This window comes from Staurois parvus, unplaced genomic scaffold (assembly GCF_062004578.1).
Source record: "Staurois parvus isolate SC_StPar_1 unplaced genomic scaffold, SC_StPar_1.0 ptg000221l, whole genome shotgun sequence".
NCBI classification, from domain to species: Eukaryota; Metazoa; Chordata; class Amphibia; order Anura; family Ranidae; genus Staurois; species Staurois parvus.
Window position 1 is genome coordinate 3887334 of NW_028318017.1, and position 27873 is coordinate 3915206.

The 27873-nt window shown below is 44.0% G+C and overlaps 2 protein-coding genes across 5 annotated transcripts in view; one reads left to right on the top strand and one right to left on the bottom strand.

Annotated features, from left to right (window-relative positions):
- The window catches only part of LOC149460819 (uncharacterized), a 107219-nt gene that overhangs the window by 30599 nt on the left and 48747 nt on the right, over window positions 1-27873 (bottom strand). The gene's annotated exons all lie outside the window — the stretch shown is intronic.
- Window positions 553-26656, top strand: LOC149460821 (NACHT, LRR and PYD domains-containing protein 3-like). Of its 4 annotated transcripts, none has more exons than XM_089679267.1 (10): window positions 555-796; window positions 975-1046; window positions 4478-4786; window positions 9080-9118; window positions 11221-12958; window positions 14888-15058; window positions 22525-22695; window positions 24836-25001; window positions 25707-25786; window positions 25893-26656. In XM_089679267.1, exons 2-9 carry the CDS (start codon window positions 1004-1006, stop codon window positions 25755-25757), a joined length of 2688 nt encoding a protein of 895 aa, XP_089535393.1. In that variant the 5' UTR covers window positions 555-796; window positions 975-1003; the 3' UTR covers window positions 25758-25786; window positions 25893-26656. The 4 variants fall into 4 exon arrangements, with proteins under 4 accessions (XP_089535394.1, XP_089535393.1, XP_089535392.1 ...); XM_089679265.1 differs by having other exon boundaries at window positions 558-796; window positions 24836-25015; XM_089679268.1 differs by lacking the exon at window positions 22525-22695 and having other exon boundaries at window positions 553-796; window positions 24836-25015.

A 27873-nucleotide genomic window follows, 5' to 3' on the forward strand; every position in this document is an offset into this window, starting at 1 on the left:
AGGGTTAGACGTGTTCAGATCTTTATACAGGAATTAGGGTTAGACATGTTCAGATCTTCATACAGGACTTAGGGTTAGACATGTTCAGATCTTTATACAGGACTTAAGGTTAGACGTGTTCAGATCTTTATACAGGATTTATGGTTAGACGTGTTCAGATCTTTATATAAGGACTTGGGGTTAGACGTGTTCAGATCTTTATATAAGGACTTAGGGTTAGACGTGTTCAGATCTTTATATAAGGACTTAGGGTTAGACGTGTTCAGATCTTTATATAAGGACTTAGGGTTAGACGTGTTCAGATCTTTATATAAGGACTTAGGGTTAGACGTGTTCAGATCTTTATATAAGGACTTAGGGTTAGACGTGTTCAAATCTTTATACAGGAATTAGGGTTAGACGTGTTCAGATCTTTATACAGGAATTAGGGTTAGACGTGTTCAGATCTTTATACAGGAAGAGGAAGTTGGACCCACCCAAAGTAGTGCCAGAGATAGAAGTGACTATTTACGGAGAACTTTCTGTGTACACTTTACGTTCCAGAAAGTCCTCCCCTTCCCCTTCCTCCTCCTCCCTCTCCTGCTGGAATCAAGAAGGACAGAAAAACAACTTTGCTCACTTCTGGTCTTCAGGCCATGAGAAGATGATGGATGCTCCCAGGGCCATGTTTCCAGGTTTTATCTTCTAGAATCTCCTGTGATTGGATTCTTCACCTTTCTAGAAATATTTTCAGGTCTCTTCATTGTCAGGAAGTACTAACAATCTGATTGGAGGATGTTTGGGCAGATCTAACAAGGTGAGACCCCACCAATCATTCTTCTAACTGCTCTAAACAAAGCGGAGTTCTATATTCTTTGAGCTGGTAGGCAATGGGAACTCCGCTCACTGCTCACAGCACTCTAATTCCACATAGACCCGAAGTCTGTATATTCATCGCACTACAAATGAGTTGATTTTTATTTTGCCTCTTTTAGGTGATGATCCCAGATCATCTTCTGATGTCATGGCGGCCTCTTCCTCCTTATCCTCCTCCTCCTCCTCACAAGGTATGACTGCCTATCATTCCTTTTCGATGTTTTCCTTCATCTCACATCTCCAGAGGTTGGAATTAGATGACAAGACGTCTTCAATCTCTGTAGTCTAGACATTTCCTATAGCCACTTCAATAATGGGCACTTTCACCGCCTTCCTACCTAGGCCAATTTTTAGCAATTGTGTGGTCATGCAACACTGTATCCATAACAAACTTTTATTATTTTTTTCCACAAGAATAGAGCTTTCTTTTGGTGGTATTTAATTGCCACTGAGTTTTTTGTTACTTTTTGCTAAATAAACTAAAAAAGACGGAAAATTTAAAAAAAGTGTTTATCTTCGTTTCTTCTGTTATAAAATTTTGCAAATAAATAACCTTTCTTCATAAATGTAGGCCAACATGTATTCTGCTACATTTCTATGGTGAAAATAACTCAAATCAGTGTATATTATTTAATCTCTGTGAAAGTTATAGAGTTCACAAACTATGGGATATATAGTATATCTGGAAATCGATCAGTCCTGATATACTGATGACCAATCTCATTACTTGATACCTGAAAACACCAGGACAATACATATACCCCCAAATGTCAGGACAGTACAAATCCCCCCAAATGTCAGGACAATACATATACCTCCAAATGTCAGGACAGTACAAATCCCCCCAAATGTCAGGATAGTACAAATCCTCCCAAATGTCAGGACAGTACAAATCTCCCCCAAATGTCAGGACAGTACAAATCCCCCCAAATGTCAGAACAGTACAAATACCCCCCCAACTGTTAGCACAGTACAAATCCCCCAAATGTCAGAACAGTACAAATACTCCCCAGATGTCAGGACAGTACAAATCCCCCCAAATGTCAGAACAATACAAGTCCCCCAAATGTCAGGACAGTACAAATCCCCCCAAATGTCAGGAGAGTACAAATCCCCCCCCCCCCCCAAATGTCAGGACAATACAAATCCCCCAAATGTCAGGGCAGTACAAATCCACCCAAATGTCAGAACAGTACAAATACCCCAAAAATGTCAGGGCAGTACAAATACCCTCCAAATGTCAGGACAGTACAAATCCCCCCCAAATGTCAGGACAATACAAATCCCCCCAAAATGTCAGGGCAGTACAAATACCCTCCAAATGTCAGGAGAGTACAAATCCCCCCTCAAATGTCAGGACAATACAAGTCCCCCCAATTGTCAGGGCAGTACAAATCCCCCAAAATGTCAGGGCAGTACAAATCCCCCCAAATGACAGGACAGTACAAATATCCCCCAAATGTCAAGACAATACAAATCCCCCCAAATGTCAGTACAGTACAAATCCCCTCCAAATATAAGAACAATACAAATCCCCCAAATGTCAGGACAGTACAAATACCCCCAAATTTCAGGACAGTACAAATCCTCCCCCAAATGTCAGGGCAGTACAAATCTCCCCCCAAATGTTGGGGCAGTACAAATCCCCCCAAATGTCAGAACAGTACAAATCCCCCCAAATATCAGAACAGTACAAATCCCCCCAAATGTCAGGACAGTACAAATCTCCCCCAAATGTCAGCATAGTACAAATACCCCCCAACTGTTAGGACAGTACAAATCCGCCAAATGTAAGAACAGTACAAATACTCCCCAGATGTCAGGACAGTACAAATCCCCCCAAATGTCGGGACAGTACAAATCACCCCCCCCCAAATGTCAGAACAATACAAGTCCCCCAAATGTCAGGACAGTACAAATCCCCCCAAATGTCAGGAGAGTACAAATCCCCCCCCCAAATGTCAGGACAGTACAAATCCCCCAAATGTCAGAACAGTACAAACACCCCCAAATGTCAGGACAGTACAAATCCCCCCCAAATGTCAGGACAATACAAGTCCCCCCAATTGTCAGGAGGGTACAAATCCCCCCAAATGTCAGGGCAGTACAAATCCCCCCAAATGTCAGGACAATACAAATCCCCCAAATGTCAGGATAATACGAATCCCCCCAAATGTCAGGACAATACAAATCCCCCCAAATGTCAGAACAGTACAAATCCCCCAAAATGTCAGGGCAGTACAAATCCCCCCAAATGACAGGACAGTACAGATATCCCCCAAATGTCAGGACAATACAAATCCCCCCTAATGTCAGAACCGAACAAATCCCCCCCAAATGTCAGGACAGTACAAATCCCCTCCAAATATAAGAACAGTACAAATCCCCCAAATGTCAGGACAGTACAAATCCCCCCAAATTTCAGAACAGTACAAATCCCCCCCAAATGTCAGAACAGTACAAATCCCCCAAAATGTCAGAACAGTACAAATCCCCCAAAATGTCAGGACAGTACAAATCCCCCAAAATGTCAGGACAGTACAAATCCCCCCAAATGTCAGGATAGTACAAATCCCCCTAAATGTCAGAGCAGTACAAATATCACCCTAAATGCCAGGACAGTACAAATCCCCCCAAATGTCAGGACAGTACAAATCCCCCCAAATGTCAGGGCACTTCAAATCCCCCCAAATGTCAGGGCACTACAAATATGCCCCAAATTACCCATTTTTCGAAAATAGACAGTCCAAGGTATTTAGTAAGAGGCGTGGCAAGTGTTTTGAAGTTGTTATTTTTTGTCACAATTTTTTGAAAATGAAGTAAATTTCGCAATTTTTTTTACGTATTGTCACCAGTTCAGTACAGCGTTATCATATAACTAGTGTGCTGGTGATTAGGGACACTGACTGGTGACAGTATGTTAAAAAAAAAAATTTGAATATTTTTTTAAATTTTTTCTTTAATTACATTTCTTTTCTTTTTTTAAGACTTGTTTTCAACAAACTGTGACCAGAGCAATACAGTGTTACCATAATAACTGTATTTCTCCGGAGAAATGATCAGCATTTTTTTTTTTTACACATTATGATTGCTTTTACTAATGAATTTCATTGATATAAGCAACCATTTTTACTGAATGAAACTGACTCATTTAGACTCTTTTGTTGTGATTAGCTGTGATTGGCCAGCCAAAGATAATCACATGGTACAGATGGGCTATGATTGGCCCTGTCTGTACCATGTGATCTCTGTGACCAATCACAGCTAACAACACAACTGTATACAATGGATGGCATGAAAGGAAGCCATCCATTGTTTACAATTGTCATGTGATCTACTGTGGTTGGTTACAGCAATCACATAACACTGACAGCGGACCGGTGTAGTGAACAGTCATCCAGTGGACACAGTATTAATCAATATCCAAGCTATTATATTCATTTTCAGCAAAGTTTCAGATCCGTCATCCACATTTTTTCTGTAGTCTCACATTTTCACAGTACCTATAGTTAATCTTCTCTTCACTTTACTGCCTTTGTTTTATCACATTTCCAGCCAGTCACTTTTATCTCATCATCTTCATCATCCTAATGTTTATGGTTGCCAATTGTCTTCTCTACAGGGTTGGCTCCTGGTGTCCTGGGAAAGGACCCACAAACCCCTGGGGATCTTATCATATATTCTCTGGAGGATCTGATAGGATGTGACTTCAAGAGATTTAGGAACAAATTGTCTGATTTCTCCTATGGAGATAAACTTCCCCTTCCCCTTCCCCGAGGAAGACTAGAAAATGCAGACTGGATCACCACCAAGGACATCCTGATAGACACATTTGGAGAAGAAGAGGCTCTGGATGTCACGATTAAAATCTTTACACTGATTGGTCTGATGGGACCCGCAAATGACCTCCAGGAGAGGAGAGCACAAAATGGTGAGTTCACGTCTATAATGTCCATTTCCTAAAAATTCCTGGTCAATATCTGTGTGAGGAAGAGCAATACCGTATTTATGGATTGGGGAAAACATTACAGAGATTACAGAGATCAGGAACAAGCTAAAAGGAAAAAAAGAAGCAGAGTAACACTCCTCTTGTTGCTTGGTGTTCTAAACCTTGTGTCCCATGCAGGGGTGGACTGACAACTCATGGGGCCCCCGGGCAATAGGGGATCATGGGGCCCTTGTGTCCTTGCTCAAAAAAGTCTATGAAAAAGGTACCAGCGGCATCTCATGGGGCCCCCTACTGACCCTGGGCCCTCGGGCAGTGCCTGAGTTTCCAAATGGTCAGTCCGCCCCTCGTCCCATGTGTTGAGAGGTGCAGTGGCAGTAAATACACGAAGTCCAATTGCACAAACAGAACTTGTATTACTGTCAAAGTTCAACTTTACAAAGAGCCTGGCAGGATGGCACCCAGTTGGGAACACTCGCAGGTTTTAACGGCAATGTACAACAGAGCAGGTCTCCAACATGCCGACAGCATCAGTCTCAGAGGGCAGAATGCAGCCTGGCTGGTCTGCACCAAAATGGGAGGACTCCAGAGCGAATCGCGTGTCCCTACTCTGGAAACTTTCCCTACCACTATTAATTTTCCGTGATAGACGGGTGACCTGTCCCTATGCTGCCCACTTGCAAAATGTGTACCAAACCCAGGAGCCAGAGTCTTAAATAGACTCTGTCTGACCCAAGATGGCCACCAGAGTCACAAGGGGCAGAAGCATCCAATCTGATAGGTTCCCCATTGATCCAAGAAACCATAGAGGAGCATTTTTCCTTTTGACTTCCTCTCCCCCTCCTAGTGCCATGCCACTGCAGTTGAGCGCCATTGGAGAAGGTAGACTACACCTGCCTACACTTCCTCCATCTTTGACAGATGCTACCCTTGGCATCACAACACAATAATGTTGGAGATACAACAGCATGTACTATATAGTATTGTGTGTTAATATCACTTGACCAGTAGATGGCACTGTACAATAAGGTTACCAGTTGTGCATATGTGTAAAACTTGTTGGTTCTCTCTCTTCCTATTCCTCTCTTCCTCTCTTCAAAACCAAGATGTCTGCTGAAATGTGTTCTGTATGTTTGCAACTTAAGCCACACAAGTAAAACAGTGTTCTGCCTCATCACAAGCTACCAGTGTCTTCTCTAACACATAACCAACAAATAAGAGCAACATGAAAACTACAAAAGACATGGTTAGAGCACAACATGAAAAGACACAAGTTAAAACAACATAATCAGAATACTTTGCAGGAAGCTGCCCGCTTTTGGACCTCAGGGGGTGGTGAACAACAGTATCTTCTGGGAAGTCACATAGCAGGTGATCATCTTGTTATGATGATGACTTCTGGGACCACGGGCAGATGAGGGTCACTTGAACCCACCATACCTCCTTCACCCGGGCCCAGAACTGTTTCTTCAAGCAAGTCAGAACAGTCTGTTTAGCTTGTAGGGGTTGTTGGATCATCCAGAGTTACTGTACCAGTTTTCTGTCTCCCAGCCCACAGTAATCACCAGCTCGAGCAAGAGAGGAGGCAAGAACCATTCAGCAGGGGCCTCCTGCATAGGTGGAATATCCACAGGATCAAGTACCTCTCGGTCTCAAACTGGCCTGGGGGGAGCAGTCGCTACTTAACACACAGGGTCTCAATAGATTGAAGTGAAGACGCCTCTTGAAGGGGTTGGGTCCCCCTGAGATCACATAGTATACTGAAGTTGGCAGAAATGGCTGTCTCTCAACCCAATAAGGGATACATTCCTATTTGGGCTCCAACTTACTGCCCCTGTAATGTTTTGTATTTTTCACCAACACCTATCCCCCTAGTTGCAATGGCGGATCCTCCAGGACAGAGTAAGGAGCCAGTTCCTTGTGTCTATCTAGCACTACCTGCTTAGCTTTCTGCATTCATTCTGAGTGTTTCTGCTAGGTGTCAAGGGCAGTTTTCTGTGGTCCCCAGTAGGAAGTCCACCAGCATCCAGCCATAGCACCCAAGCATCAGAAAGAAGGGTGTGTGACCAGTAGCCCAATAGACTGTGTTTTTTAGGCCCACACCACAGCCCCCACATGTTCATGCCATCTAACTCAGTGGCTTTGTTTGAGAGTCTGTAGCTTGCCCAGGAAGGTGCAGTTGAACCGTTTCCAAGCCCCAATACCATGTGGATGATAATCCACAAGGGGTCCGGTTGTTCTCGCATCCTGAACCATAGAAGTGTAGAAGTCATATTCCATGACAGTGACAACTGAGCTTGTGTCAAGTAAAGTGGTAGTAAACCTTTAAAAAAAAAAAAGTTTCCCCCTGCAAGGTGATATCATAATGTGCTTACCTTAAAATGACGCCCTCCAGTGGCATGCTGTCACTGCTCACAGGACTTCCATTTTCACCCGGTCTTCCTTCTGGGTTCATGGGCTCCGGTCATCTGACTAGCCGAGCCACGATGATGTCACTACAGCGTATGCACGTGGCAGCGCTGGGCATGTAACAGAGCTCTAAAGGAACAGGTATGCTGTGTCTTCAGAGCGCATGCGCTGGTGACATCATTGGCTGCTGCTAGTTGGAATATTTCCTAGACGGTGCACGCTTAGGAGATATTCATTTTACATTTTTAAAAACTAATGTAGAGGGTTTACTACCATTTTAAGCATGGGACCTCTTGGTCATTGATGGGAACAGACACTACTGGACTTGGCACAACCATAGACTCCAGTTTTCCGACCTTGGGTTCCTTGTCTCGGGGGTTGCCACTCTGCCCTAGGAGCCACTAGTTTAATGGCGGCCTGTAGGAGCTTTTGAATTCATGCCAACCACAGATCTTGTCTACATGCCTAAATTTGCAGAACTTCTGGTCCTCCTCAAGATCCCTAGATCAGAGGAATATCCCTGGTTGGTAGGGCATAGGACCATAGGACCTTCTGGGACTCCTGTTACAGTGGGCCAGTGAAGCATGATTTATGCTTTCACCACCCGTCCAGCAGAGACCATCCTTTGGTAACATCTTTATCAATTATACTGCTGTGGGCTGTGATAAAACTATACTGATCTCCTGAGTGCTTCAAACTCTGTATTTGTGTTCTACCTGAGTTCCAAATTGTGTCTTTAACCACTTCCAGTCCGGACACTTTTACCCCCTTCCTGCCCAGGCCAATTTTCAGCTTTCAGCGCTATCACACTTTGACAATTGCGCGGTCATGCAACACTGTACCCATATGAATTTTTTTGAGACAGATAAAGCTTTATTTTGGTGGTATTTATTTACCACTGGGATTTTTATTTTTTTGCTATAGAAATGAAAATTTCGCAAATAAATAGTATTTCATCATAAATCTTGGCCAAAATTTATTCCATTATCTTTTTAGTAAAAAAACAAAACAAAAACAAATTAGTTTATAACCAAAAATTATCATTTTTAAACTTTTTTTTTTCTTTTTTTATATTAATATATTATTATTATTTTTTTTTTTACATACTGTCACCCTAGCAGTACAGTGTCACCATGGTGACACTGTACTACTTGTGGGGGGTGATGACGATTTTTTTTTTTTTTTTACACCCATAAAGGCTGTAAAAGCAATCATTTCTCCTCTCTAGCTGCATTCTTGCAGCCATTGAGAACTACTGTGTGAGCTGTGGTATGTTCTCCCTCCTGAGTGGGCAACTATCCATAGGCCCCACCTACATTGGCACAAAAGACTGTAATCTGCAGAGGGTTGGTGATTTTATGATGCCCGGGAGTATATGCTACACTAATAACATTCTTAGAGATGAATTTAGAAATTTCAGAGATTTGTCAAGACTAAAGAGATACCAAAGATCAGATTTTAAGTTGAAGATATTTTCCTGCACACAGCCTACTTATTTATTTCAGGTACTTATATAGCGCCGCCCATTTATGCAGCACTTTTACATATATATTGTACATTCACATCAGTCCCTAACCCTCAAGGGGCGTACAATCTAAGGTCCCTAACTCACATTCATACATATAAATACTAGGTCCAATTTAGACAGGAGCCAATTCACCTACCAGCATGTCTTTGGAGTGTGGGAGGAAACTGGAGTAAACAGAGGAAAACACACAGGCACAGGGAGAACATGCAAACTCCATGCAGGAGGCGCCATGGTCAGGAATCGAACCCATGACCCATTTACTGCAAGGCAGACGTGCTAACCACTAAGCCATTGTGACGCCCTACTTCTTCCACAATAATTCAATTCTTTTTATTTTTCAGCAAAACTGAAGAAGATGGCACACAGCAGCAGATTATCAGGTCAGTAGGACATCGACGGCTGATATGAAATTTCTTCTGGAACAGTTGGAACAGTTTGTTCTGTTGTAGTCTGGATGATGTGAACATACAGAATGCTTCCACAATCGTTCTGTAGTTAATGGGATATTTTCTTTTAGGGTTACATAATTAGAGTTTATGATTAGAATACAATATTTCCAACTTTGGGGTTGAGCTACTAAAGGCAAATTTGCAAATGAGGTGAAGCTTCACTTTTGCGCATTTGCGAAGTGGCTAGAGTAGGGAAAGAGCACCTGTCTATTAGGGATTAGCGGAAGGGAAAGGTTCCAGACAAGTAGGAACAGGCTAGGGGTACTCCATCCTGCTACCAAAAGCCTTCCATTGAGACCAATCTGACCAGGCTGCATTTTCCCCTCTGAAGACAGATGCTGTTGGTGCATCTTTACCAGCTTCATCTGTGCATTGAACATAACTACAAGTGTTACCCGGAGGGGCTCTCTCCCACTGGGGTTGTTTGTAGTTGAGCATTCTGTGTAGTACAAGTTTTGAGTTATCTGCAATCAGACTCTGTGTCTTTACTGTCACTGAACCACACTGCACCTACCCATGCTTGGCCACAGTTGGCAGGATATGTCCCTTGCAGCAGGTATGGAAGATGGATTGGGCTCCTCCATGGCTTTGCTAGGATTGGCCATAGCTCTGGTACCTAAATGTAATGGCTCAAACATCCCCTTGGCTGTATGAGAGGAGAGAATGTATAGTGCCACGTCTCGCCTGGCTGGTAGTAGAGCTGGCAATTAATGCCCTAGAAGATGGCACCCGCTGAGTGGTGATGGCACTACCATAGACTACTTTAGAGCAGACTGTATTGCATCTAGAGGGCCTGTTTGGAGAAAAGGTACCGGTTCCAGAGCTGAGGCAAAGATTCTTTGTCAGGAAACAACAGCAGCCTCACTCATAACGCATTAAACGTACAGGAGCTTTGGAGGCACCTGGAAAAGAGAGATGTGTGCAGCTGTGCTGAGATCCTCGAATCAGGCCACATGCTGAGGGACCAATTGATAGCTAGCATGAAAGATGGCCCACTTCGAAGAGCTTCCCTTCCATTATGCAATTGTGAATGTGATTGCATGAGAGCAAGAATCGGCAGAAGCAAGAGTAACTGACCAAAAAGTATGAACCTGTGTATCTGAAGGAGAAGGCCTTGCAACCTTCACCACTGTCAGCCCTGCAAACTGCACTGAGACAGTTTGCTCAGCATGTGGCCTCCTTGAAATAGGACTCTCCCCAACCTCATAAGGGTGAGAATCCATTACACAGGAACCCTGAAGAGGACTGGAAATGCTGGCAGTGTGGCCAATATGGACTTTTATCCAATAACTGTGGGTGGTCTGAATACAAAAACTCCTCCAGGCTGTCATTCAACTAGTGGCTCCTGGGGCAAAGGAACAACCCCTGGGACCTGCAATCCAAAGTCCCAGCAAGCCAGAGATTATGGTTGCCAAGATGTCCCATGCCTGACTGATACCTGGTCAACTGGACCCCTGCTGGTTCAGAGTGGTCCCTGGAGGTAGCATCCTGGCTGACTGTGCCACCTCGAGGAGACCCCTGGCGGCCATCTTGGGTCAGCAGAGTCTTTATAAGTCCCTGTCATCAGGTTTAGGTGCACATTTTCAAAGTGGCTACAATAGGGAAAGAGCACCTGTCTGTTAGGGAAAGTGATTAGTGTCAGGGAAAGGTTCTGGATGAGCAGTGACAGGCTAGGGATATGCCATACTGCTATGGAAAGGCCCCCCCATTGGGATCAGACTAGCCAGATCTCATCTTTCCCCGCTGCATCTCTGAATTACACAGAACTCTGAGCGTAACCCAGAGCAGCACTCTCCTGCTGGGGTTGTTTGTAGTCAAGCATTTACTACAATACAAGTTTTGAGGTATCTGCAGCCAGACACTGTGTCTTTACTGCTGCTGTACCACACCTTCCCCTCAATTTACTAAGCTTTGGAGAAACTGCACTTGCAAAGTGCACACTCTATTTGCCTTTAGTAAATCAACCCCTATATCTTATAAATATTATTTCATGTGTTTATGAGGTATAAAATATTTTTATTTCTCTTGTAAAGAATTTGGAAAGGAATACAAAGATGCTTCGAAAGAGAGGTTCCAGAGGATTAAAGAATATAACTCCCGTATTGGGGAGGCTGTTAATCTACAGAAAAGATTCACAAAGTTATTCATGAAACAAGGACACCAGAATAAAGAAGAAAAAGAACAAGAAATAAGGAGTTCAGGCAGAAGACATCTACAGAGCATGGAGAAAAGACCTTCTGATCAATACTCCCCAATCACAATCCAGGCTCTCTTTGACCCTGATGAAGATGGTTTTACCCCTAAAATTGTGGTTTTACAAGGACCTGCTGGGATTGGAAAAACAATGACCTCCATGAAGATCATGCTGGACTGGGCCTCTGGGAATCTCTACGAAGACAAATTTGACTTTGTTTTTTATCTGAGCTGTAGAGAAATCTACACCATCCCTGGAGACATAAGTCTTGTGGGACTTTTATCCAGAGCCTGCAGACTGCAAAGTTCAGGTGACCTGGTGTCTATTTTGAAGGATCCTGAAAGTCATAGAAAACTTCTCTTTCTAGTTGATGGGTTTGATGAACTCAGGTGGACTCTGGAGGAGGAATCTGAGGTCTGTCTTGACATTTCTAAGGAAACCCACAAAGAAATAATTCTCCAAAGATTGCTCAGGAAACAGGTTCTCCCACAATCTTCTCTGATCATCACCACGAGGTCACTGGCCATGGAGAAACTTAACACATTCATTGAGGATTCTCGTAATGTTAAAATCCATGGATTCACAGGGGACAATCGAGAAGAATATGTCCATAAATTCTTTGGAAATAAAGAAGATGCAACCAAGGTTCTCAGTATAATAAAAGACAATGTAAATCTGTACACCATGTGTGCCATCCCCATCACATGCTGGATTGTCTGCACTGTAATGAAACAAGAAATAAAAAAAGATTTGGGTTTAATCCGGTGTAATACGATGACTTCAATTTACCTTCTCTATCTGGAGGTTCTAATAACCCATCACAGCAAGAAGGACCAGTCTGTACACAGGAAGCAAACCTGTCTGAAGAAGCTGTGTGCTCTAGCCAACGAGGGAGCTTTGAAACTACAAATCCTATTTGAGAAGAAAGATCTAGACAGACATGGACTTTCTCTGGATGAGGTGGAGTCTGTATTTCTGAATAAGAACATCTTTCACTGGGATGTCCGCACCCAGGCCTGCTACAGCTTCATCCACCTGAGTGTACAGGAGTTCCTTGCTGCCCTGCATTATGTGCTGGATGACGGTGCTGGATTTATGAAACGTAGTTTACTCTCAAAGATTTGTAAAGGGCTCCTGCAGGATGACCCTGAATCAGATTACTTCCATTTAGCATTAGCTATACAATTCCTGTTTGGTTTCTTTAATGAAAAGTTGGTTAGGACATTCTCAGAGATCACAGGCATCAACATTTCACCCCAAGTCCTATCTGCAGTTAAAAGTTCTGCTATGAAGAACATTGGCCAGAGTTTCCATATGCTTGGCATCTTCTATCTGTATGAGACTCAGGATGAGGACCTCATTAGGAGTGTCATGTCTCGTCTTTCAAGATTGAAGCTGTACGATCTACAAACTGGTCGCTTGCTAAATAAAAATAATAATTATTCCAAGCAGCTGAGCTATTGCTTGAAGACATTGAAGAATGAAAGTTTTCAGTCTTTATATTTTTTTAGCCTTACTATGGGTCCAGAGTGCCAGAAGGATCTCTCTCCATTCATACACAGGTGTCAGAAGGTCAGGTAAGTGAGTGTGAGGATATACAGCTGATTCAGAGAATGGGCAGGAACCTGCATACAGCAAAACGGTAATTATCAGATATGATCTCCTGGGGACTCATGCTTTCCTCAACCCTAAATGGTGGTTCCCAACATTTCACTTTATACACAATGTCTGGTAAAAAATCACATCAATATACTAACTCTTTCACTGCTGACCAGGGGCGGACTGACCATTTGGAAACTCGGGCACTGCCCGAGGGCCCGGGGTCAGTAGGGGACCCCATGAGATGCCCTTGGAACCTTTTTCATAGGCTTTTTTGAGTTTGGGCAAGGACTGAGGGGCCCCATGATCCCCTATTGCCCGGGGGCCCCATGAGTTGTCAGTCCGCCCCTGCTGCTGACCAATTGTACCATTTATCACACAACTTCTAAAATCTGATCAAAATTTACTAAAACCCCCCTAAAGCATTTTCTTGAAGCACAGGATCTGGAAAATGAAAAGATGGTCTTTGCATTTTTATGTTCCTATATGGAAGAAAATATATTTTAAATATATTTAACAAATATTCTTCCCAAATATATTGCCATATATTTGAAATGCTCCAATTTTGGCCATATTCAATATATTTAAAAATATATACACACTGCATGTTGAAATGTGTTTTTATTGCAAAATATCTGAAAAATATTTTTAAAAATACATTTCAAATATACTGTATATCTTTAAAAATACAAATCTACATTTTTGGAATGCATTTACAAATATAGGTAAACATATATGTTAAAATGACTTTTTTATACGTTTAAAAAAATCTGAAAAATATATTTAAAAAATATATTTTTCAAAATATATATTTTTTTTAAATATATTCTTCAGATTTTTTTTAACCTTTTAAAAACATGCCATCATCAGCAATCAGTTGTGTGTGCTGATTCATCTTTTTTTTGGCAAGTCATTGGGTGATGGGCAATGTGTTTGATGATGGATTTACAATGAGACACTTTTTGGGGGGATTTTAATTAATACCCCACACTCATTCACATTTCGGGGATAGTGTCTGGGGGCCCCTTATCACTAGAGGCTTCTAGATATTGTTAAGCCCCCCCATAGGCAGAGCCCCAAAATCAAAGGCCAAGGTTTCTGGGGAAGAGGTGTCCCCATCAACATGGGGACAAGGTGCTTTGCCAAACAAAGCCTGGTATGGTTCAGGAGAGGGACAGCCCCAATGTTCTTGCCAACCAGGACACATACTCAAATTAAGGTCAGGTATAGATCTTTTGGGGGATCTCATGCTTTTTTTTGGACATTTTTCTTTTCCAATCTATTTATTAAAGTTTAACAATACAGAGATAAAACAATGAGTAAACAAGAAAGGTACCACAATGTAATGACATAGCTAAAATACATAATTGTACACTTAGATTCTGGCAAATAAAGAAGTGGGACCAGTGGTGTATTCATTTCTTGTGTTGTCCAGGCAATACAAGAATTGGGCACCCCCCCACCAGCAGCACCCCATCACCAACACCCATTCACCCACCATCTGCCAGTCATTCACTGGCAAGAAGGAATGGGTGTGTCCTGCCAATGGAGGGAAAGCTTAGTGTTCAGAGATCTGGGGATGGAAATAATACTAGGGATGTGATATCATCTTCTCATCATTGGAAAGGGCCATTAGTCTGCAAAAGTGGGTAGAGATAAGAATGTTGGGACTGCATTTAATATTTGGTGTTCCAGGATCTTCCAGAAACTGTTGATGAATGTAAACCCCATTGTGAGTAGACTGGAGACCCTGTACATACATCAGGGGCTTCCTTTAAGTTTTGTCTGGAGTGTGACTTCAAAGACTGCTCATAGCCACCAATGGAAACTGTTGGTTGTTACATTTTTGTTCTTGTTGTCAGTGGTAATACATTCTTGGTGGTTATTATCTCATTACTGTGTTTTAGTTTTCAGACTTGTAATATTTCCAGTAAAGATTGTTCAAAAGAGGACAGAGCAGAAGATGCAGATGAGTCCTCCTCTGCAGAAGATGAAGATGAGTCCGCTTCAGAAGATAAAATGGAGTCTGCTAATCTTTCCTGGCTGATTAACCCAGAGAGTAAAATTCGGAAAATAGAGTAAGAGAAATCTGTGATTCTCTACAGAAATCCCCCCCCCCCCTTTTTTAATCTCATCCATGGGAGGCCATACCATAACCAATACAACTCATACCCCAGAAATTGTATCTGTCATTGACTCACTTCTGCAGGAGAGTAGCTGTTAAATATTGAAAATTTACCCATCCCTCATCACTAAAATAAAGGTTGAACATCCCTAACTCACATTCTCTTTTGTCTGCCATAAAAAGTCCCCAGGCTTCCTCTGTCCTGGCTCTGGGCAGTGAGTGCTTATCTCCCCCTCTCTGCTCTGGCGGGTGTTCTGTACAGGTATGAAGGTCATATCCTATGGACATAACCCCCTCTGGAGTCCTTCCACAACCACATATTATACTATGTAGAGTTGTGCCATCAGGTTCATCTTATTCTATTTTGATCCTTTCTGTTTGATTTTCTCATTACAAACTATTTATCCTTAAAATGAGTGGAGCACCCCTCTGGTGAGGATCGTCCTCCTTATATTCTCTTTCTCGTGGGTGTTACCCCATTGAGCGAGGATGTCTCTGCACCTATTACTGTCTATCAATGTACCATGTGTCTTCAGAATTGGATCTCACCAGACTCTCCTTGCCTACTATTACTGTCTATTAATGTACCGCGTTGTAAGGGAACCGGACCCCGATCGCACTACGGTATTTCCGTTAGACTCCCACTTACCTGTCCAAACACCGTCCACGGACCCCACCGCTGGCCATACAAGACTAGACAACCAGACTTGAAGGAAACCAGGAAATAGACTGCTTTATTTTAACACAGACACAAGATATACACATTCAAGGGAACAATTCTCCCCTCCCTGCATAAGGACACAGGGTGGGGCAAACCAAATCTAGCAACAAGAAACACATCAGCAGACACCCCCCACCAAGCCAATACACAAACACATACATCCCATAATAGTTTGCTCCCAAGCAAGACACACAATAGAACAATGGGATGCAATCACATAACACCAAACAATCCACAACCCCCACCTATCTCCTAGACATGTCTACACAATATCAGGACATTCACCCTGCACCCCTAAAAGGCACAGGGTAACTTACACATAAGAAGGATATGGGGAGCTGAGACAGGGGTCTCCCCACCCCTCCAACGTGAGCTGTGTTCCATGGGCCCCCCACCCAAAGTCACTCCCGTCACATATCTCCCCTTTCGGCAGGAGACTAACGCAGGAGTAAACCCCAGATGGGTGGACTCCAAAGTTAGTCTGTACTTTCAGTCCCCCAATGCCAGCACCCACACAGTACCCCAAACAAATTGTCCCACACAAAGCATTACTCACCCAGCCAACCTCTGCCTCTCCCGTAGAACATACCCACCACTGGGGAGAAGTACGGACTGGTCCTTCTCCCTGAAGTCCTCTCAGCTGCTGGAGAGAAGACAGGGTGGCTGGGCCGACTCCATCATGCTGTTGGGGATCTGGGCCGACTGCCCAGCATCCCTGGGGTATCCAGGTGGTGACTGTAATCTCATCCACTTTGACCTGATGGACATCCCCCAGTGTTTGCAAAGTAAGGCTGACATTTTCTTGTCCCAATGCCAGACCCTTTTCTGGGGTTGTGTCAGTGGAGATCGAAGTCCCATCCACAGACATCAGCTCAAGCTGCCATTGTGAGGTGCCGATTGCATCCTCTTCCTGTAGCTCCTGCGGTGCTGATTGTTGTGGGCAGAGGTCAACAACACCATGCCCTGATGCCAGCTCTTCTGCTGGAGTTTCCACTGCTGATTCTTGGGCATACTGCTGAACATGTTTTAGCAGTTGCCTGTATGCCCTTTCCAGATGCTGTTCTTTCATCAGCAGGTATTCCATATCTGGTTCAAGCTCTGAGACCCCTGTGAGACCGAACATAGCCTCTCTGTTTTCTCACAGGTCCTCAAGGGTAGGTTCTTCTTCATCACTAAACACAAAAAACACAGCAATCCAGGGCCACCAAAGTCATATCCCTCTGGAGAGCATTCTGTTGTCACCCCTAAATATTTCTGCTCTGCATACCATTGCAGAGCCCGATATCTGTTGTCCAGCTCTATCTCCTGCTGGACCAGCCTGTCCAACTCAGTCACCCATTGCTCCTTGGGTCTCTCTCGCAGGAATGGCATCCGTAACATCCGATGGTCCCTGGCCCATTCCCCTGGGGTTGGATAGCACTTGCCCTTGTATATACCAGCAACCTAGAGGGATCCACTCCACAGCAACACCTGAATCCACTGCCTGAACTCCAGGTACTCGTCCACAGACACAGTCCTAGGGTATGCTGCAAGAGCGATCCGCAGCAGCCCTCGGAACTCTGATGCCAGGTCTATATCTCCACTGGTGTGACTGACGTCTTCTTTCCTTATCTTGAATCCCGGTGGTGGTTTGGACGTGTTCACAGCTTGGAAGCACAATCCCACCGCTTACCACCATTGTAACGGAACTGGACCCCGACTGCACTAGGGTATTTCCGTTAGACTCCCGCTTCCCTGTCCAAACACCCACCACGGACCCCACCGCTGGCCATACAAGACTAGACAACCAGACTTGAAGGAAACCAGGAAATAGACTGCTTTATTTTACTACAGACACAAGATATACACATTCAAGGGAACAAATCTCTCCTCCCTGCATAAGGTCACAGGGTGGGTCAAACCAAGTCTAGCAACAAGAAACACATCAGCAGGCACCCCCCACCAAGCCAATACACAAACACATACATCCCATAATAGTTTGCTCCCAAGCAAGACACACAATAGAACAATGGGATGCAATCACATAACACCAAACAATCCACAACCCCCACCCCATCTTGTATCTTGGAGATGTTGCGGAGGTGAAGTCTACAAGATTTGGACAGTGATTGGATTTGGGGGTGAAAGGACAGATGGGAGTCTAGGGTTACACCTAGTACCCTGGCATGAGGGGAGGGACTGATGGTTGTGTTATTGATCTTGATGGAGACATCAGGGGAGGGGGCACGGGCTGGGGGGAATACTAAGAGCTCAGTTTTGGAAAGATTGAGTTTGAGGAAGTGGAGTGACATCCATGCCGATATGTCGCTTAGTAGGTTAGTAATGCGAGAGGAGACTGAAGGGGTGAGGTGTAGAAAGAGAGATTTGTGTGTCATCAGCATAGAGATGGTAGTTGAAGCCGTGGGAGTTTATCAAGTGACCAAGAGAGGAGGTGTAGATGGAGAAGAGAAGGGGTCCAAGGACAGAACCTTGAGGGACCCCTACAGAAAGAGGGGGTGTAGAGGAGGAGGCAGTGTTATAGGTAACACTGAAGGAGCGCTGCGATAGGTAGGAGGAGAACCAGGCAAGAGCAGAGTCTTGGAGGCCAAGAGAGTGGAGTTTTTTGAGGAGGAGGGGATGGCCAACAGTATCAAAAGCCACAGAGAGGTCAAGTAGTAAGAGTACAGAGTAGTGGTCATTGGCCACCGGACTCTCCTCACCTACTATTACTGTCTATTAATGTACCGTGTGTCTTCAGAATAGGATCTCCCCGGACTCTCCTCGCCTACTATTACTGTCTATTAATGTACCGCGTGTCTTCACAATAGGATCTCCACGGACTCTCCTCGCCTACTATTACCGTCTATTAATGTACCGCGTGTCTTCAGAATAGGATCTCCCCGGACTCTCCTCGCCTACTATTACCGTCTATTAATGTACCGCGTGTCTTCAGAAAAGGATCTCCCCGGACTCTCCTCGCCTACTCTTACGGTCTATTAATGTACCGCGTGTCTTCAGAATAGGATCTCCCCGAACTCTCCTCACCTGCTATTACTGTCTATTAATGTACCGCGTGTCTTCAGAATAGGATCTCACCGGACTCTCCTCGCCTACTATTACTGTCTATTAATGTACCGCGTGTGTTCAGAATAGGATCTCACCGGACTCTCCTCGCCTACTATTACTATTAATGTACCGCATGTCTTCAGATTAGGATCTCCCCGGACTCTCCTCACCTACTATTACTGTCTATTAATGTACCGCGTGTCTTCAGAATAGGATCTCACCGGACTCTCCTCGCCTACTATTAATATTAATGTACCGCGTGTCTTCAGAATAGGATCTCCCCGGACTCTCCTCGCCTACTATTACTGTCTATTAATGTACCGCGTGTCTTCAGAATAGGATCTCCCCGGACTCTCCTCGCCTACTATTACCGTCTATTAATGTACCGCGTGTCTTCAGAATAGGATCTCACCGGACTCTCCTCACCTACTATTACTATTAATGTACCGCGTGTCTTCAGAATAGGATCTCCCCGGACTCTCCTCGCCTACTATTACTGTCTATTAATGTACCGCGTGTCTTCAGAATAGGATCTCCCCGGACTCTCCTCGCCTACTATTACTGTCTATTAATGTACCGCGTGTGTTCAGAATAGGATCTCACCGGACTCTCCTCGCCTACTATTACCGTCTATTAATGTACCGCGTGTCTTCAGAATAGGATCTCCCCGGACTCTCCTCGCCTACTATTACCGTCTATTAATGTACCGCGTGTCTTCAGAAAAGGATCTCCCCGGACTCTCCTCACCTGCTATTACTGTCTATTAATGTACCGCGTGTCTTCAGAATAGGATCTCACCGGACTCTCCTCGCCTACTATTACTGTCTATTAATGTACCGCGTGTGTTCAGAATAGGATCTCACCGGACTCTCCTCGCCTACTATTACTATTAATGTACCACATGTCTTCAGATTAGGATCTCCCCGGACTCTCCTCACCTACTATTACTGTCTATTAATGTACCGCGTGTCTTCAGAATAGGATCTCACCGGACTCTCCTCGCCTACTATTAATATTAATGTACCGCGTGTCTTCAGAATAGGATCTCCCCGGACTCTCCTCGCCTACTATTACTGTCTATTAATGTACCGCGTGTCTTCAGAATAGGATCTCCCCGGACTCTCCTCGCCTACTATTACCGTCTATTAATGTACCGCGTGTCTTCAGAATAGGATCTCACCGGACTCTCCTCACCTACTATTACTATTAATGTACCGCGTGTCTTCAGAATAGGATCTCCCCGGACTCTCCTCGCCTACTATTACTGTCTATTAATGTACCGCGTGTCTTCAGAATAGGATCTCCCCGGACTCTCCTCGCCTACTATTACTGTCTATTAATGTACCGCGTGTGTTCAGAATAGGATCTCACCGGACTCTCCTCGCCTACTATTACTGTCTATTAATGTACCGCGTGTCTTCAGAATAGGATCTCACCGGACTCTCCTCGCCTACTATTACCGTCTATTAATGTACCGCGTGTCTTCAGAATAGGATCTCCCCGGACTCTCCTCGCCTACTATTACCGTCTATTAATGTACCGCGTGTCTTCAGAAAAGGATCTCCCCGGACTCTCCTCACCTGCTATTACTGTCTATTAATGTACCGCGTGTCTTCAGAATAGGATCTCACCGGACTCTCCTCGCCTACTATTACTGTCTATTAATGTACCGCGTGTGTTCAGAATAGGATCTCACCGGACTCTCCTCGCCTACTATTACTATTAATGTACCACATGTCTTCAGATTAGGATCTCCCCGGACTCTCCTCACCTACTATTACTGTCTATTAATGTACCGCGTGTCTTCAGAATAGGATCTCACTGGACTCTCCTCGCCTACTATTAATATTAATGTACCGCGTGTCTTCAGAATAGGATCTCCCCGGACTCTCCTCGCCTACTATTACCGTCTATTAATGTACCGCGTGTCTTCAGAATAGGATCTCCCCGGACTCTCCTCGCCTACTATTACCGTCTATTAATGTACCGCGTGTCTTCAGAATAGGATCTCACCGGACTCTCCTCACCTACTATTACTATTAATGTACCGCGTGTCTTCAGAATAGGATCTCCCCGGACTCTCCTCGCCTACTATTACCGTCTATAAATGTACCGCGCGTCTTCAGAATAGGATCTCCCCGGACTCTCCTCACCTACTATTACCGTCTATTAATGTACCGCGCGTCTTCAGAATAAGATCTCCCCGGACTCTCCTCACCTACTATTACCGTCTATTAATGTACCGCGTGTCTTCAGAATAGGATCTCCCCGGACTCTCCTCGCCTACTATTACTGTCTATTAATGTACCGCGTGTGTTCAGAATAGGATCTCACCGGACTCTCCTCGCCTACTATTACTGTCTATTAATGTACCGCGTGTCTTCAGAATAGGATCTCACCGGACTCTCCTCGCCTACTATTACTGTCTATTAATGTACCGCGTGTGTTCAGAATAGGATCTCACCGGACTCTCCTCACCTACTATTACTATTAATGTACCGCGTGTGTTCAGAATAGGATCTCCCCGGACTCCCCTCGCCTACTATTACCGTCTATTAATGTACCGCGTGTCTTCAGAATAGGATCTCCCCGGACTCTCCTCGCCTACTAATACTGTCTATTAATGTACCGCATGTCTTCAGAATAGGATCTCCCCGGACTCCCCTCGCCTACTATTACCGTCTATTAATGTACCGCGTGTCTTCAGAATAGGATCTCACCGGACTCTCCTCGCCTACTATTACCGTCTATTAATGTACCGCGTGTCTTCAGAATAGAATCTCACCGGACTCTCCTCACCTACTATTACTATTAATGTACCGCGTGTGTTCAGAATAGGATCTCCCCGGACTCTCCTCACCTACTATTACCGTCTATTAATGTACCGCGTATCTTCAGAATAGGATCTCCCCGGACTCTCCTCGCCTACTAATACTGTCTATTAATGTACCGCATGTCTTCAGAATAGGATCTCACCGGACTCTCCTCGCCTACTAATACTGTCTATTAATGTACCGCATGTCTTCAGAATAGGATCTCCCCGGACTCTCCTCACCTACTATTACCGTCTATTAATGTACCGCGTGTCTTCAGAATAGGATCTCCCCGGACTCTCCTCGCCTACTAATACTGTCTATTAATGTACCGCATGTCTTCAGAATAGGATCTCCCCGGACTCCCCTCATCTACTTCTAATGCCTATTTAAAATTTTTGGATTTTTTGGGTGATATAAAAAAATATAATTTGTTTATGAAAAGTGACTGTCCATGTTTATTATGTGTTCTGGCTCGACAAAGTCCAAGTGACCCAACCGCCACATTAATTTACAGGTCTGTTATGTAGAACATGATATTACCCAGCAGTCTCTTCCCCATTTGTAGAGGTTTAGTTGTATATTTTTCCCAGGTAACATTACCATAAAGTCTTTCTATTGGCAATATGTACACATGGTGGCCAGAACTACCATCTCCAGTTGTTAAGACCCTTTATACTTAAGTCGCATTGTCCACAGGGGAGTCTCAGCAGTAGCCATTTGATTGCATTAACCATTCAGTAGATACAAAGCATTGTTATTTTTCTTCTCTGTAAATGGAAATAAGTCCTTCTCTTCATCTTGAAATTTAATATCATCTGTCTGTATTTGTCACTGCAGTTTGGATCAGTGTGGCGTGACGTCCTCATGCTGTGCCGATCTCCGTTCCATTCTTATCACTAATCGATTTCTCACCACACTGCATTTATCAAATAATAATCTTCAAGACTCTGGAATAAAACTTTTGTGCGAAGGACTTAAACACCCGAGATGTACACTGCAGAAGTTGAGGTTAGCAAAAACAAAAATCCTTTAAAAAGCAGACTTTGGGGATGATTTACCAATGTACATAGGATTTTGATTTCATGGACAGGCCAATGGCTACATACATCGGCACAGCATATTTGGCTGTGGCGTTTTTTTTTTTATTCTTTCACATTTAGCTTGGCTGTCATACAGTTGAAACATTCCAATTTGATTTATTTCAAGTAAATAAAAAAAATCCTACAGGTATTTTCATAGCAACACATGATTTATTTTTATTAAGTGATGATAGTGCCCCATCATAGGTATTAGTGGAGGGATATTGCCCCATTGTTGGTATCAGTGACAGAAATTACTCCCCGTTGATGATGTCAGTGGAAGGAATAGTGCCCCAAGGGCCGGAGAAAGGCAAGCAAAGGTTTGGAGACCAGTGGCCTAGCCTTAGTTAATGTTCAATACTTTTTTTTTGTGACTTTGATGGAGCTTGGATTCACCACCATAACTTTAGTAATGCTCTCCAAACCTACTCTGAATAGAACCCATATATGTTCGATTAATTGCTAGAGAAAACTGTCATACTTGACCATTGTGGTTGTTACCTCTAAACCAAACTTTCGAGCCCTCAAACAGCTGCTCCCATAGATGATCATATATGCACGTGCATAGCAACTGCAGATCTAATCAGAGGGTAAGATGGCACTTTCCATCGCTGTAAAGGACAGGAGGGTTTCATTCAGTTAAGAGAATGATAACAGTGGGCTTACCCAATCAGTGTTTAACCGCTTCCCGTCCTCCCTATAGCAGATATACTGCTACAAGGCGGCACGGGTGCGCAAAATCATGTATATACAGTATATATGGGGTGTCCTACCCACGCCGCCATTTGCGGCCGCAGCTGTATCACCCGGTCCCGGCTGGTGATTACTCACCAGCGCCTGGTGATTGCCGAGGATCTCCGGAGGGGAGGATAACTGTATGTAAACAATACAGTTCTCCTCTTTGTCAGCTCCTGCACACTACTTGGGATGGCTGTGCACGGCCATGCAAAGCAGTGTGATTACAGTGAAGCACAGACACACAGGCCAAAGTAAAACAGCACACAGTTAACCCTTTGATCACCCCTTATGTTAACCCCTTCCTGCCCAGTGCCATTAGTATAGTGTTAGTGCTTTTTATTAGTTTTGATCACTGTATTGGTGTCACTGGGGATGTCAGTGACACCAAGTCAGTTCCCCCCAGTGTTAGAATATCTGCTGCAGTCCAGCTATAAGTCGATTATCTCCGCCATCACTAGTAAAAATTGAACAAAATTTAAAAAATCTTTACCGCCATTTGTAAACATTATAACTTTCATGTAAACCAATTAATTTACACGTATTGGGATTTTTTTTAGTGAAGACATGGAGCAGAATACATTTTGGCCTAAATTTATGATGGAATTTGATTTTTTACTGGACATGTTTAATAGCAAAAAGTCAAAAATATTGTTTTTATCTCAAAATTGTGTTTTGTTTTTTTGATAGCACAAAAAATAAAAAAAATGCTCAAATACCACCAAAAGAAAGCTCTAATCATGGGAAACAAAGGATGTAAACTTAATTTGGGTGCAGCGTTGCATGACCGCACAATTGTCAGTTAAAGTAATGTAGTGCGGTAACGAAAAAAAAATGGCCTGATCAGGAAGTGGGGGGGGGGGGGGGGGACCTTAGGAGGGCAAGGGGCTACGGTAAGGAGTTCAGTGTTGGTTGGATGAGTCTCCTTTATACATGTGATATCAGCCTTAAGGTCCTAGTCACACTTGTTTGTTTTCATGGAGTCACATGTCAAGTAGAAATCCCATTATTTCCTGTGTGGCCAGTTCCCATCTATGTGCCGCAGTTTAGTGTGAAGGGGAATCTATATGGAGCCATTCACCCCTCCAATGTGTACATCACCACGTACGCTGCACCAGCACCAGTGTAAATCCAGACTAAGACTTTTCAGGTGGGTGACAATTCACCTCCATTTCACAGGTGAGGTCCAACCAATATTCCATGAAATCATCCATCCAAATGTCCCAACATTTCATTCTCTAAGACCCTGCCCACTGATTATTCATTGGAATGTGTCTACTTCTGTCAGTTACTGGAAGAACATTTCACCTCTCTTCTCCTGTTTCTCCCTCTAGTTTATGTGACTGTCAACTGACATTATCGTGCTGTGATGATCTTTGCTCAGTTATCACCACAAACCGAACTCTGACCATACTGTGGGCAACATTGGATGACGATGAGAAAATGTCAGTCTCAGAAGTGGAACATTTTTCTGAGGTCCTCCAGAATGCGAGCTTCATGGTGAATAGAGCACAGTAAGAATTGATCTATTTGGGGTATCACACATACTAAGCCTTGGAATGTGAATAGGAAAATGTAGACAACATTGGATGGTGATGAGATGACAGAAGGGGGGACTTTATTGGGAGGTCTTCTGACACCTGGGCTGCACTGTAATGAAAAAAGAACGGAGTGACAAAAATTCTATGAAATTGCTGTAGAACCCATTGGAGATCTCTGTAGTTATACAGATAATGAGAGAGATCATTAGGATTTCCCGTGGTTTCCCAATGGTTGGATGGCCATGAGTGTGGGGGCTCCAAACTTGGTGATGGGCCTTAAGTATTAGGTAGGTGATTCACAAGGTGGTGGAGGCCCTATAAATGAGGGACACTTCTCAAACCCCTAAAGTGTGAGGACAGTGGGGATGGTTTGGTGTATTTGCATACTGGGGTCAGTTATGAAGAAATGGGATCACACATTCCACCATCTACGTACAATCTACATCAGATCTCCTCCCAGCATAGGAGACCACTGACGTACATTGTACGGCTGCAGATTTATACATTACACATCGCACACATTTCCAGGAAGACAGAAAATACTTCCCATTAGCGTGTATAAAAATGACCATCATTTCCCACAGAGTACAGTACCAGCTCCCCCATTTCCATCATCACAGGAACGTTTCCTGCTCTAACACTCTCATTTTATTTTTCTATGAAGGGATGGAGGAGGCTGGACAGTATTTGCATGCAAAAGACGTTTAATAAATAGTCCTTGGGAATATGTCAATTCCGCTTCAGGTAATACACGGATCCTGATATCAGGAGAATGTCCAGAATGGAAATATATCAGATTAACCTGTTCTTGAAACTGACTATTCATCATTTTCCTTTTCTTCACATTCAGATGCAAGGTGTTCTATTCTCTGAGATCTACAGATCTTCTGAAATGATCTGAGCGGTGATCTGTCCTTCCAATTCCACCATTTTATATTGTATTGTTATGATTTTTGGATTTTCACACAAAACTGCCACCACCAATGAGACCAGCATGCTGGGAAATTCCTATTCATGTCATGAAGATTCCTCCTACGCAAGTAGAAGACACTAAATACACAGTGACTGTGCGGTGAGGACAGTGGGGGACGCTCTCCATCCTTCATCCCAAATCTCTTCTGTGGACGAATGAGGACACACCAGACTCTATCCTTGGATCCGATGGAGCTCTGACCATCCGTCTCTGGATTTTTACAAGCTTTGTACCATGTGACATATGGAGGATGATTTTCTAAAAACAGAGAGTGCAACATATGATGCAGCTGTGCATGGTAGCCAATCAGCTTCTAACTTCATCTTCTTCAATTAAGCTTTGACAAAAAACCTGGAAGCTGATTGGTTTCTATGCAGAGCTGCACCAGATTTTTGAACTCTCCAGTTTTAGTAAATCATCCCCATGGCATATTTCATGTACCTTTCACAAACTTGTTCTTGTTTTGGATATCTCCTCCATACATAGAATTATACTGGAAGTTTATACTTGGATTGTAATGATTATTTTTTTTATCAACTCCTCTCACCTCTATACACCAAAATGGTGTTCAGTAATAAGTGTGAAATAAAAAAAATGCTAAAAATGGTCAGAAAATAAATGGAAAATGGAGATAGTGAAAATGTTTCTTAGCAAAATATTGTGTATTATTATACAGTATTTATTTAGCGCCAAAAAGTTTGCTCAGAGCTGTACATTATAGTGGGGGACAGTACATGAGACAATACAGTAACAATACAATACACGAGGGGTTTGAGGGCCCTGCTCCTTGGAGCTTACAATCTAGGAGGGAGGGGGTAGTGGTACAGGAGGAAATGGCTGTGGGGGATGGAGTGGTAGGAGGAGATCAGCTGTTAGGTGAGGGCGGAATAGGCTGCCCTGAAGAGGTGGGTTTTCAGGGTGCGCCTAAAGGTGAGGAGGGTAGATGACAGTCTGATGGATTGGGTTAGTGAGTTCCAGAGGTTGGGGGAAGACCTGGAGAAGTCCTGGAGTCGGGCATGGGAGGAGGAGACCAGGGAACTGGAGAGTAGGAGGTCTTGTGAAGAGCGAAGAGTACGTGTTGGGTGGTAGATGGATATCAGGTTGGTGAGGTAGTTTGGGGCAGTATTATGAATAGCTTTGTACATCAATGTTAGTAGTTTGAATTTTTTGTGTTGGGCAATCGGGAGCCAATGGAGGGAATGACAGAGGGGGGTGGAGGATACGGAGCGGTTGGTAAGGTGGATGAGTCTGGCTGCTGAGTTCAGGATAGACTGAAGCGGGGATAGTCTGTGGTGAGGTAGGCCGGTGAGGAGGGAATTGCAGTAGTCGAGTAGTGAGATAATAAGGGAGTGAACAAGTTGTTTAGTAGTGTCTGGGGTTAGGAACGAACGTATTTTGGAGATGTTGCGGAGGTGGAGCCTGCATGAGTTTGTCAGTGATTGGACCTGGGGCTGGAAGGATAGATTGAAGTCTAGAGTGACACCTAGAACTTTGGCTTGTGGGGTGGGACTGATGGAGGCGTTGTTGGTCGTGATGGAGAGGTTGGGGGGGCACGGGCTGGGGGGAAAACTAGGAGCTCAGTTTTGGAAAGGTTTAATTTGAGGAAGTGGAGTGACATCCAGTCTGATATGTCGTTCAGTAGGCAGGTGATTCGGGTGGAGACTAAAGGGGTGAGGCGAGGGGTAGAGAGGTAGATTTGTGTGTCATCGGCGTAGAGGTGGTAGTTGAAGCCGTGGGAGTGTATCAGTTGGCCAAGGGAGGAGGTGTAGATGGAGAAGAGAAGGGACCTGAGAACAGAGCCTTGGGGGACCCCAACAGAAAGGGGGAGAGAGGGGGAGGTGGCAGCGTTATAGGTAAT

Excerpts from the sequence above, each read along its gene's own strand:
- LOC149460821 (XM_089679265.1), top strand. The coding sequence starts at position 1,004 with ATGGCGGCCTCTTCCTCCTTATCCTCCTCCTCCTCCTCACAAG. Across the intron at positions 4,787-9,079 it reads GGAGAGGAGAGCACAAAATG|CAAAACTGAAGAAGATGGCA; the intron begins GTGAGTTCACGT and ends TTTATTTTTCAG. Across the intron at positions 12,959-14,887 it reads CACAGGTGTCAGAAGGTCAG|TTTTCAGACTTGTAATATTT; the intron begins GTAAGTGAGTGT and ends ACTGTGTTTTAG.